The 13515-nt window shown below is 39.1% G+C and overlaps 1 protein-coding gene across 3 annotated transcripts in view; it reads left to right on the top strand.

The window, feature by feature from the left end:
* Positions 1–12895, top strand: part of IL17REL (interleukin 17 receptor E like) — a 48820-nt gene extending 35925 nt beyond the window's left edge. For 2 of the 3 annotated variants that reach the window (XM_056341901.1, XM_056341903.1), the window contains 8 exons: positions 325–488; positions 2789–2836; positions 3487–3544; positions 3887–4032; positions 7349–7408; positions 8473–8530; positions 10945–10999; positions 11944–12895. In XM_056341901.1, the coding sequence (XP_056197876.1) occupies positions 325–488; positions 2789–2836; positions 3487–3544; positions 3887–4032; positions 7349–7408; positions 8473–8530; positions 10945–10999; positions 11944–11971 (617 nt within the window). In that variant the 3' untranslated portion in view covers positions 11972–12895. The remainder of the gene's footprint in view (positions 1–324; positions 489–2788; positions 2837–3486; positions 3545–3886; positions 4033–7348; positions 7409–8472; positions 8531–10944; positions 11000–11943) is intronic. The other variant, XM_056341902.1, reaches the window with a different exon arrangement.
* The last annotated feature ends 620 nt before the right edge of the window (positions 12896–13515 follow it).

Raw genomic sequence — 13515 nt, 5'->3', positions numbered from 1 at the left:
GTGAGTGATGGGCAGAGGACGCACTCCTAGGAGCTTATGCAGCCTACTTCAGAGTCCTGGTGATGCCTGCCTGGTCACTCTAGTGGGAGACTGGTAAGACTAAGCTCTCAGGTTGAGTATCTCTGGTAAACGCCAACACTATGGTGGGATGAATTCAAGTTTTACAGTGCTACAGCGTGAAACACAGCAGAACTGATTGGTGAAAATGACAAGGAAATGGAAAAGCAATGCTTTTGGGTTTAAGCACATGTATAGGTACCAGATTTATGAACAGTTTTGATTCGTTTTTAGACAACTTGAATAACGTTTCCACTCTGTGCACAGATACGAAGGCGCTATGGGATAACATCGTTTATAACCCAGCGACACAAACCCTAGCTTGGGAGCCAGCCTGTCCTGTGCTTGTCATGGTTAACCTATGCAGGTTAATGAAGTCTGATGACCACTGTGAAGATATACAAAACTCTTCCAAAAATTCTCCTGAGAAAGTAAGAGCTTATGCAGATTTAGTCAAACTGCGAGATTGAAGGCCATCATCAAAGGCATAATGTGAAGAGCTAGACTTTGGAACAGGAGCAGTTGCAAATTCCTCTCCTCTTCTCTGACACTTAAAATTATTCATGATCACAGTCTGTTCTTTCACACTAACCACATGATTTATTCAAAATGCTCACTGACTCACTATTAAGAATAAAAAGTGGAGATGACTGTGAAGCTGGTAATGTTTGCTAAAGTTTTTTGGGTAAATATGGTCTGCTTTTCATTTATAGTAAAAGCATGATTCATCTGCCCTGCCTTTGTTGTCTAAAAGGTGTTCAAGTCTACACTGTTCAAGTCAGATTCCCTTTAAAGTAAGCAAAACAGACATATTGAGAGGACAACTCATCTGAAGATAGGTGTTTGAGAAAGATGAAGGGATTTCTCCCTGGAGGTACCTCTTTCTTTTCACTGACTATCACAAGAGTTTATTGTGATTAGATCAGATTTGGATATATGACGTTTTGACACCTAAAATCTAAGCCAGATGAAACTAAATCTCTTTAAATCTTATTGGAGACATGATGGTACTTTGGTAGGGCACGATTGTTTTGTACTCTATAAAAATCTCTCTGATTCATCAACCTGGTCCAATGTATTGAAATTGTGGGTGTTGAAATTATGGACTGTTGAGTCCTTCAGTTCTTCCAGCACTGATGTTCTAAAGTTGAAAAGGATTTATATTGCATGTGTCTTGAACTGCTTAATACTTCAATCTGAAGTCTCCCAATGCTGAATGCACTGGATCTATGAGGTTGGTTAGAATTCTGGCTTTCATCTTGAAAAGTAGTTTCAGGCTTTCCTGATTGTAGAGAGAAGCCAGTAAACCCGAGGTAACAACTGAAAAGGCAAATAAAATAAAAAATCTTAATTTTTGAAACTTTACAAGGATTATTCTGATGACATGATTCCTAGGGGGCTGACTCAAGATTGTTGAATGCTTTTTTGACTAGGAGCTCTTGGCCAAATGTTTAGCGATTGTCCAGATTCACCATTTTTTCAGTTTCAACGAAGCTTTAATCTTGCAAACCCAAATATATTTAATTTTACACATGTGAGTGGTCCTTGTGGGATACATCTGCTGACGAGTACAAATCATTGCTTGCAGGAGAGAAAAAAAGCCTAAAATGAGGTTTGGCTGGTAATGGTCATATCTATTACCCAGAACAGAATCCAGGGTTAGTTTATTCCAGACAATGAGTGTTTTCCTGTATCTACTCATTGCATTTAATGGCTGAATATTAGTATTCACCGACACGATTAATTTTCCCTTTTTTTCTAATTAATCCAAAAAGGTTTGGTATTGAATTTAGTCCATTTATTGTACTGTAACCCCAAAACCATCTCTATAGTGTGCTGGAGACTACTGCAGAGATTCCTCAGATAGTGCCAGCTCCCCCAGTAAAGCCACACAGTGCCACACACTCTAGTACCATGCACATGTACTGACTTAGGCCCAAAGCAATACTTCTCTCCAATTAGGCTCTCGACTTTCTCTGTCGATGGCAATGCTGTCTCCATATCTGAGCAGACTCTTACAGAACTGTCTTCTGGGACCCTATTGTAGACATACCCAAGAACGTCCATTATGTTCTTCTCAAAAAAGCTACAGGAAAGAGGTGTTTGATCACGATGCCAGATGTTGTGCTTAGTCACTTGAGAAATGATGTTCATTTAAGTAAGATCACTTATATAGGTAGTAATTGTTTATATGAGACAAGGCTTTTTATGGTGAAGCCCTTGGTGGGTAAATAGTTGTTAATCAAGAAAGTAACATTCTGTAGGTCCCTTAAGTGGATATCTAGAATTCAGTCTATGTTTAAGACTTTTTCTGGGAAAGGGATGTGGAAAATAGAAGTATTTATGAACTGAAGGTTGAACAAAATTTTTGGGTGTATGTTTAAATGTTCTGCTGATTTGTTCATGAGTGGTAAATAAGGGACTGAAACAAGATGACTGTGTAATCAGAATTTTGCACATGAGCCACCACAGAATCAATTAATTTAGCTCTAATGGGCCAGACAGACTATAAAAAATGCTACATGTTACAGTTAAAAAGAAGCAAATTATTCAGTAATCCAAAATAGTGGTTGTTTCTGGTTTTACTATTTTATGTGATTAACTTCCTGAGATGTTTATAAAGTAAAGAAACCAGTTCCTTTCTCAGTAGTCAAACCATGAAAATATTGATTAATTGATGTTGTGAAACTAGTTAATGAAACTAGCTAATGCTGAGTGCTTTCTTTTCAAGCAGGTTAAATATTCTCGTGTGGACACTCACCCAAGACTTTGCATGAAGGTAAAGGGATTTCTTTGGAAAACATCTATTAACTCCCCTCTTTCTGTCAGCTCTAGAAACCGTAAGTTGCTAACATTCTTTAGGATCAGTATTTTTATCTCATAGCTTATTTCATAGCTCTGATGAATGGGAAGTAAGAATGAGGGAAATGTGAAAGATCAGATTAAAAGGAGGCTCTTTGGAAGTGCAGCAGCAATGATAGGACAGAGGTCAGGTTGTGCCCTCTTTGCTTAAGAAAAGCAGTGAAAATGTTTGAGGTCAATGCAAACTCTGAAGCATGCACTAAACGTATAAAGTTTTCTGTTTTAAATATTTGATAATAAAAATGATAATACATTACATTTACTAGAGTACCTTTTATTATTTTAGTTGAGAAAAAATTGCCACATAGTTAATATAGGCATGTGTTATCTTTTAGATTACTTTTAAGTCAATGGAACTACACATTTCTGTGAATTAAGCATGTGTATAAATACCTGAAGAATTGGGGAAACTAATTTAAATCAAGAGTTGGAAGATATCGTAGAGCCGGAAAGCTGTGCATTGACCTTCTGCAACTTTCTGGAATGCACTGATCATTTCTAGTTGAATCTGTAGCCATAGATTGAAATTGAAAATTCAGTTTTCCTAACAGATTTCTCTGCTTTCAGTTTACAACCAAGCAAGGCTCTTGGATTAAATGTCCGTTTGCTCATGGAGAGTTTCCAGGTACACATATTTTTTTTAATTACAAAATATTAAATTGTGAGAGCTATTTAAATCAGTCACTAGATATAAGCCTTCTCCAGTATGCAGGTGAGAAATTTTCACAACACTGTAGCTTGTAAATTACGGCAAAGAGATTTGACATCTTGTTACTTCTGTGTATCCCCAGTAGATCAAGTGTTTATCAGTATAAAAAGTAACTTGTGGGAATCAAAATAATTACTTGCATATCATTTGATGGAAAATTTAACTAATTAGAAAGGCTTTTATTTTAGATACAACAATTTAGAATATAATATATTTCTCCTTGTACATCTAAAAATAAGTCTTTTCCCCTAATATCAGCTTGGAAAATGAGAACTGCTGCAGCTGCAGAACAGATAAAAGTTTTCTTCACATCCCAAACCAAGGCACAATTCTCAGTGCTTGTGTGTAACAGGACGCAGCTGGCCTCATGTGAATCTCTTGGGATGCACCATTCAATCTCTGTGGTTTGTATATATTATTTCTTAATCGTTGTAAAACTTTGAAACATATCTAACTGCATTCATTTGTTATGCCATTTATCTGCAGCTTGAAAGCATTAATAAACCCGTGCATATACATATTGGAACAATTACTGGAACATTTTAAAGCATGTAGTTCTAAATCTGATCTCACACTGAACTAAAAAATAAATAAAGAACCTGAAGTCAAATGAGTCACATCAAAGGGAGTGACTATTGCACAGAACCTTAATATTCTTTTAACATAATTTTTGTGGTGTAATATTTGTATTATGTATATAGTAAATTAAATACTGTTAGTATTGCATATATGGGTCACTGATACAGCTGACCTGGCAGATCTCACATCATGAAATGTAAGACTTGAGGCATAAATCCATGGTGATCTTGAACCACTCTAAATCTCACGGCTGCCAAAACAAATTCAACACACAAAATAGGTAAGTTTTTAGCCAAATTAGCTTTTTGAGCCAGCTGACTGTGACTAAACAAATGCTTCTTCCAGCAAAGCAAAGGGAGAGAGGAAAATGATTATGGGAGGGTGAGATTTCTGGTTCAGGCAGCAGCTCATCATGAAATGGGAGCTTCATTCTTCTTTTGCAACTTAGCCTATATCTCATACATTTTCACCACAGCTCTGTGGCTTGCCTTTGCCCTTCAACCCTGCCTACCAGTTACCTTGTTGGCCCGACCTGTGATCTACTGAGGGGTACATCTGGAAAGTGGGGTCAGAAGAGCTGAAGAGTGGCCATAGCATTATTTTTCAAATAGGAGAATATTAGCAGAATAGGTCCCAGGAGCTACTAGGAACACCATGCTGAAAGGCATCCTGATGGTTCAGCTGCCAGCTCCTCAGTAGTCTTTTGTCCACCCCTAAATCTATCATAGAATCATAGAACGGCTTGGGTTTGAAGAGACCTTAAAAATCATCTTGTTCCAACACCCTGCCATGGGCAGGGACACCTTCCACTAGACCAGGTTGCTCAAAGCCCCATCCAACCTGGCCTTGAACACTTCCAGGGATGCATCGACAACTTCTCTGAGCAACCTGTTCCAGTGTCTCACCACAGTCATAAGGACAAATTTCTTCCTTATATCGAATCTAGATCTGTCCTGTTTGAGCTTAAAGCCATTACCCCTTGTCATATCGCTACATGCCCTTGTCAGAAGTCCCTCTCCAGCTTTCTTGTAGGCCCCCTTTAGGTACTGGAAGGCTGCTATAAGGTCTTCCCAGAGCCTTCTCTTCTCCAGGCTGAACAACCTCAGCTCTCTGAGCCTGATCATCTTCATGGCCATCCCCTGGATTCAGTCGAACAGGTCCACGTCCTTCTTGTGTTGGGGGCCCCAGAGCTGAAGGCAGTACTCCAGGGAGGGTCTCATGACAGTGGAGTAGAGGGGGAGAATTGCCTCCCTCAGCCTGCTGGCCATGGTTCTTTTGAGGCAGCCCAGGCTATGGTTGGCTTTCTGGGCTGCCGGTGCACATTGCTGGGCCCTGTTGAGCTTCTCATCCACCAGCACCCCCAAGTCCTTCTCCTTAGGGCTGCTCTTAGTCCGTTCTCTGCCCAGCCTGTATTTGCGCTTGGGATTGCCCGACCCACACGCAGGACTTTGCAAAGTGAGCTCCTGCTGTCTGCTCAGCTGACCGGGTATATGAGATGTCATACAGCAGATTTTGAGAAAGTTGAGAAATATCCAGATGTGATTTCTACTTTTACTCTTGACTCTGCCCATTACTTCACTCTGCTGTAGGGGGACGTGCTTTAGAAGACAAAAGCATGTTATAGCTCCTACACCTGTCCTCTTTCTAGAATATATTCCAGCTGTGCTTCTTTCTTTGCCACTGTATGCAGGTATAAGCTGGAACTATGACTTTTTCAAGTACCTCTGATGCTTTCAGTGTACAGGGTGCACATACCAGCGGGTAGCTGAGAAGCAGGCAGCTATGAAGAAGGGCTTCTTAAACTCAAAGGGGTGGACACTGAAAGCTGAATTTTTTTTCTAATGAGTCAGTTTAGGTCTTTATTACATCTCTGGTGCTGAATTTAACAGAGCAGCTGTAAAAGCAGAGTTTCCCAAGTCATCTTTGCTGCTCAAGCTGAGGACGTCCTTAAGTGGAACACAATAACTGCAGGAGACCCCAGACCTGAGTAATCATGGGGAAAAGCTGGGAAAAACCAGCTATTCTAATCAACACAAATTACAGAGGGCACTGGTGGTGCTAGCAAGGGTCTGTCCTAATGGGGCAAGGTATCTGGGGAAATGTATAACTGACAAAGATGGAGATCTGTGTGGTAGAAGAGCTGTCAACACTATGTTCAGTGAACACTTACAGTGGCACTTCCCTTCAGCTGGCTTGTTTCACGTGAAACCTGTGGAGTTTAGACTTTCTGGTTTTAAAGCTTCCCTGTGTGAATTGCTAAGTGAGAAGGGTAACGGTGGAGCACCAATACATCACAGCTAGGTATTGAAGTGTATGTCTCCTGAAGGACTCATGCATTTAAAAACACTATTTTCTTCTCTCTGGTACAAAGCTGTTATGTCCTCTGCTACTGTGACAGAATGGGAGCCCGCGTGAATTACATACAGTTCCTGTCTCAACACCATGAGCAATATACGCAAAGTTTACATCAAGACAGCTCTGTGTTCCCAGAAAACAATGTTCATTCTCTACCTAGTATTCCTTGTTCAGTTGTTCTTGAAAAAGAACACATTCACCTAATTTGCCCCAAATTATTTTTGGAGTTTGCCACACTAAAGAAGGCGGTGTAGGATTCATAGCTATTGATGGAGTAACTAACATTGTTTTGAGGACAAACCATAAATGATTAAACATCAAGTGTCAGAACAGTCATACAGGACGATTTTACCCTAAGGCTGAACTTGTTCTCAGTGTACAATGTAATGGGAAATCCAGAACTATAAGGAAAGGGTTATTGCTTCAACTCATGTACACCAGGGAAAAGAAGTGAAGATGATCATTGACTAACACAGTGTAAGCAGCCGTGGCAGGGAGAGTGTCCTGCTTTATGATGCTTCGTAAAGCGCAGGAATATTAGCCCTCTTCCTGTGCTGCCCAGACTGTGCTTGGCAAAATTACACCAGCTGCTTATGGTCATTGAGGTCCAGGGATATCTCTGAAAATAAATAACCTTCTATAACAAATATATATTTTATTAATTTCCTGACACAGTACTACCTGTAACATTATTGGCAAACCAACCAGAGAACTGGAGAGACACGATACATTTTCATTGTTCCGGGGTCTGGAAAATAATAGTTTTCATTTTTTTCTTTTCATTAGGGAGATTCTGTATCAATCACTATGTCACGGGAAATGTGTGGGTCAACAATTTGCATTCAGGTATGTGTCTTGATTTTGCCACATACTCTGTACAAAATAAACAAATCATCAAAACCTCCCCCAAAACAACAACAACAACAAAAAAGCCCAGCAGGCATCTCTCTGCTTTCTTCCCCCAGCCAAATCTGATTATTCTGTGAACGGAGTTGGCAAAGAGCATTATTTATAGCTTGATGTGCCTCCACCACCTCTTGTTGATGTGACATTAATTAACAGAGAAGTTGCTCTCCATGATCTTGCTCCTTGTCAGTGGCAGATAAAGGGATATCATGAGGAAATTGCTTATCCTCTCTTTATATATTCCTTTGTAATAAAAAGTTCCACAGTATCAAAAGATCCAACTGAGTCATAGATGAATTTTTCAAAAATAGACATTAGCTGGAAAAGGTTAGGCTATAGCAAACAGCATAGTAAGTGCACAGTATGCTAGAATTAGCACACCTGAAAGCAGAGCTGAGCAAATCATTTCTGACATTTTTGCACACTATTTTTGTAGCTGAACTTTATTAAGACAATGTTAATAGAAAATGAGCGTGGGGCGGATAGGTTTATTCCTCTCTGGAGTTAATGTTTTCAGAGGACACTGGGAGAACAGAGACTGACAGCGGGAGCTGCAAGGCTCCAGCGGCTGCCCTGGAAGGCCCTTGTCATCTTCACTTTTGGCTGCTGGGAGGAAAGGGGCAAGATGAAAGTGAGATTGGCAAGAGCCTCTGGGTAATGGGAGTTGTTCTTCGTTCCCTAGTGACAAATCAGATTTGGTGGTAAAATGGTTATTTTCCTGCGTAAATTATTTATTTTGTAAATAAAACATTATCTGTCAGAATAGAGTTCTCCACCCTCCAAAAAGAAATCAGATTAGCTTTATTATTTAGAAACCTAAAAGTGATTGCAACTCACTAAATATATACTAGACCAGCCATCTTCACATGCATTTATTTAAAAACAGATTAAAAAATGCAGTCACTTGAGTAAACTAATAAAACAATCTCATTTTGTCAACACAAGTGTTTAGTAACCGTTCTGCTGAAAGGGGGGGAATAAGCCTCAATTCTTTCTTTTAAAAGGGCTGGAGGACAGATGTAGATTACTCAGTTCCACTGCAGACCTGTGATATTCACTGTGGTAAGTATGAATGATAACAAAAGAATTAGGTCCTGCCTGTATGGAAGACGGCATCGCAGGTGTTTTCATTGGGAACCTGAGGTGGCATTCACCTGACTGAATGTAGATGTCTGCAAGCGAGCTAGATATGCTCAGCTTCCCTTATGGACAATGGACTCGCATACCTCAACTAGCTTTTAATTAGCTAGTGCAAGGGCAACTTGTGTGGCTGGCTGTTTTCTCTGCTTCCTGGGTGAATTTTCCATCCTGTGCCAAGTTCTGCATGGCACACCTCTGTTTACCTTGCTGTCAGTACATGAGGTAACTAGTTCAAAACAGTCCTTGGCGAGTAGGCACGCAGTGCTGTCATTTGTACTGATTGCAGCACAGCCCTGCTGTTATCTGCAAATGGGACAGTAGTGCTTCCCTCCGCTGCAGAAGTACAGTGAGGATTTTATTATTTGAGATACGCTCAGATACGCTCACGGAGTCAGAATATTCTGAAAACTCCCAAGGCCTGAAAGTAAGGCGTTGTAGAAGTTGGTGAGTTCAGAGTGGACTAAGGCTGTGAAGTTCGCGGTGAAGGGCGCAGGAGTGGATTGACTAGCTTAGAACTAAAAAGTCTAAAATTGAGAAGGCTCAGTCTGAGCATTTCCAAAAACACCTCCCCAGACCTGCCCAAAAAAGCAACCTCCCCTCCCAGTTCACTGTACACATAGTGATTCCTATGACAGATTTTCTCTGTTTAAAAATACCTGTCAGTTAACTATAGCTTCAGGTTTGGAAGCACGATACTAAAAAGGAGGGGGCTTGAATCTGTGATATAAATGTAGTTCTCTGTGGAAGCACTTGCATAACGTTAGTTCAGGTTTCTTCTCCACTTAAAAACTCATAACAAGCCCACTCAAGATGAGTAAATTAAATTATCAGAGTGTTGTGATTCATGTAGTCTGGATGCATTTTTCTTATTCGTATTTTCCTTTTAACAAATATGAAGGGTATGATGAAAGCATGTAAAATAATGGAAGGCCTCAGAGATGGCAGTCTGGGAATTCCCCTCTACCTTGCAGTAGGAGAGAATGGGTCTGTGTATTAAATGAAAATAGTGGAACACTGAAAACTGACTAAAGAACTTTTTGAGCACAGTATTTGATTTAAATGTGAAACGTCACAATTTTTTTGTTCTAATTAGGAATTTGTGGAGATTCAGAAAAAAATATGAGAAACTGTGCATATCAAGAATATCAGGACTGTAATACATGATCACTATGTTTGTTGTGAAGTGGATATTAACCTCATGCCTCATGGATTCTGCCATACTTTATATATGATGGAATAATGTGATCCACGTTAGTGGGTGGATAATTCCATCTCTGTCAGCTGACTAGGAGGGTGTTCCCAAAACCTCCCTCTAAAGCTTATGGTACAAGTCAGTGTCAGAGATGGGACACTGAACTGGGTGGGTACAACTCATTGCTATAATTCTGTATTCTTAATGACTTCTCAGGAGCCTTCAACTGCTTGTCATATGTAAGATTTTTAATGCAACAGTAATAGCATTGCTACTAAAGGACTTTTGTATTCTTAAATGCTTATTTTCTCTGACAAAGATATTTTCTCCAGCACTAGATTTTTAAAATAGGGAGAAAATGAAAATTTCTTAAAGATGATGTCACTGAGGGTGATAATTCTTTCACTGGGGTGCTGTTGTGTTTGAACCTGAGATGTTCAGGAAAACAATCCACATGAATGCGAAGGGAACATTAAACCTAAGATATGACCATAATTTGCCACAATTTGGATTAAACAAAATGTCAAAGTAAATGAGAAATAATCTCATAATGGCATAATGAAAATAGTGAAAATATTTACTGCATACATCTTTGTAAAACAGATTTACGTTAAGTATCAGTGTTAAAGATACCAAGCAGTGTCAGCGTGTCCAAAAGAGTCATGACGTTATTCTTAAATCTTAAAACCAAGATTCCAGCGATGACAGTATCTATTTAAAAAAATGAGTGTAGCTAACCATCATGAAGGCTACTCTCTTTCCAGCTGCAAGAAGAGTTCTCTGCCATGTAGGATGCATTATACTGCAGTGCATTGCATTTTTCTATCAGTAGTTGTGCTTTGGCATTAGAGTAGCTTAGCTTATTTGCTCTACAGAGGATGGAAATGGGATTTTTTTTTTTTCATTTAATAGCATTGACTTAGAAGCAAAATTTTGTGGTTTTTTAAAAATTTTATTTCTTTTTTGGCCACTTTTCTGGATTCTGTTTAATGTAACCAAACATTTTGAGACATTATTCCACCAGTTAAAAAAGAAACGTATTTATTCTGAATGAAACAGTAACTCACATCACTTAATGTGAGAATAAAAATGTGAATCATAATGAAAACAAATTGGTAACCTACATTTGAACTTGTTTCTTCAGGTTTCCATGGTCAGATGTACGGTGATGGAAATGCAGCAAAGGCCATGACAAACAGGTATCCATCCAATGTGTAGTTGTTTTAAACTATCAACTTTTAAACTGTTTTAAACTGGGTTTAAAATCAAGTTTTAAACTGTTCTCAAGTATCTTTGAGAGTTGATAGAGTTGCTAATCATGAAAACATATCATTGGCCTCCCTAAGGAACAGAAGCAATATCTGAGTGAATTTTGCACTAGCCAGCAGGAACATCAGGTTCCTATCTCTCCCCTTGCTTTGTCCCCCCTGAAGACATCTCTTGCTCCTGTGCTTTCTCTCCTCTTGCAACAGAGACAATTTGCAGAGTACTAAGATAACCTTCAAGAGCCCTGGAACAATCTCGGATCTGCTGAGCATGACATTCACATTATTAGCACCTGTCACCTGCTTTCTCCCTACATTTGCAAGCAGATCAGTTCCCTCTGTGCTCTCACTCATTAGACATGTCTGCTCATCTGTTGCAGTGCTTCTTTTCATTCCCACAGCCCTTTGCAATACACATCTTCCTAAGCTGTAAACAAATAAATAATGAATGCTGCCCATGGATGTATGATTTGGTAGACCCTGAAATCTTAAAAATGCTCTTCCTTTAAGGATACTCTTACAGAGGCAACATAGAATAGTGAAAGCAGCCTAGAACTCCAGAGGGAGTAGAGATGCTCTGAAAAGCTCTTTTTCAAAGACAGGAAAAAGATGCAGCTCATATAACTGAGAAGGGGCTACCATCTTTGAGGTAGTCTTTGGCTTTTCCCTTGCCAGAAGATACCATTCAGAATAGAGTACCTTAGTTTTGTTCATTTGTTCATGTGAGTGCTGTTTGCACTGTGACAGTCAAGCCCACAAGCTGTAGGCAAATGGTTAGATTTATTTAACTCCAGCGATGTATGAATGCAGTGAACTCTCTTATACTTCAGAGAAAAAAAGCAAATCTTCTTTCCTCTTCTTTTTTTTTTTCCCCCTAGAGTGAAGATTGTGCATTCCTTGCACTGAATTTAACAACACATTTTCAAGGTCGTTAGTATCTTCTCAACACTCAGTTGTATTTTGGTGTAACTTGCGAGTCTTGTCTAACCGGTCATCTTTCATGGTAGCAGTTTCTGCTAATTACTGTGAGATTATTCTCATGAGTGAAAAACTGAGAAAATTAAGCCTATTCTAACATGACCAAAAGAAGCTGGATTATAATTCCTCATTTCCCAGTATTTTAAAAAAATGTCTTAGATGACTTAAAAAATCACGTTCATGTTTTCCTTCTAAATTAATATTTTATATACAATAAGCTATAAATGAGTATTTTCCTAGTACCCTGTGTACCTACAGAACAAGTATTTCAGATTTTCTTCTTTGTAACATTTGTTTTTAAACCATAACAAAATGCTTTTGAGAAATGAAGAATGGAAGAAGTTTTCTCAGCTTTGTTACATTATTCCTTGTAATTTCCTTTGTTTCATTGTGATGATCTCACCGTGCGAGACCATATTCCTTTAAATATATCTAACAACTAATTTCTGTATTTGCATTTGTATTTGACTTGGAGATAACTTTCCTCTTCATATGAGGAGGTGCACATCTTTGGTCTGATAGCTATTTAAAACTGTGATGTTAAAATCCAGCCTAGAAGGAAACCGTTCAGTGGGAAGAACTGAAGTATTTTTCTTTCCCCATTATATCAGTATTTATACTCAATTGTTGGGAATAGTATTACACACTGTACTGATTATCAAACATTTGGCCTTTATTTCACTGAATACCCCTGTCAAACATCCTTATTTCCTGTTGTGTAACAAGGAAATAAGGTCAACTAAAAGATGATTAATAACAAATCCTGAAACCATGTGGAATTGCTCATGTGGGATTTGGAATATGGGTGGGGAGCGAGGGTCTGGAACAAGAAGCTGATCAATAAAAAAAATATTTTCCATCCATTTCAATGTGTTTTTTTGTTTCCAGACTTTCAAAGAGTAATTTACAGGAGACAAATCTGGTGTAAGAGACGTATCTGCTGTGTTAAAACACAAGGTTTTGTGAGGTGCCCTGGAGAGGACAAATTCTGCTTGGCTCTGTTGATATCAAAGCTTCATTGTGTAGACTGCACATCTATTAGAGATATTCTTATTCTGAGCAGGGCTACAGCTCCAAAAGCAAAGGCAGCAAGGCAGCTTTCCTAAAGCATTTAGTTACTTGCTTTGGCTGTGAAATAGCAGCACTGATCTACTCAGACATCTGCTTTTCCATTAATACCCTCCAGACTGCAGCCAGAAACAAGACGTTCAGCCCTTCAATGGAGAGAGCATCATAACATCACTCCTTTCCTCTAGTGGAAAAGGCTTTTCTGCGGGAAAGGTCGATTTGTACAGTGTGCTTTTCATTGCAGCGAAGTCTTAAGATCAACTTTTTGAATATGTCCTCAGACTGAAAATGAATTAAAATTATACAGGTGTGGCAGGATCTGAAAACCTAATAGCTAAGACAAACCACCACCTCCAATGACAAGCTCTCATGAGGTTCTGAAGCAACAGTAGCTGTGCTGAAGC

This window comes from Falco biarmicus, chromosome 5, assembly GCF_023638135.1.
Source record: "Falco biarmicus isolate bFalBia1 chromosome 5, bFalBia1.pri, whole genome shotgun sequence".
Taxonomy (NCBI): domain Eukaryota; kingdom Metazoa; phylum Chordata; class Aves; order Falconiformes; family Falconidae; genus Falco; species Falco biarmicus.
Note: the sequence above shows the minus strand (reverse complement) of the source record. Positions and strands in the feature narration are given on the sequence as shown.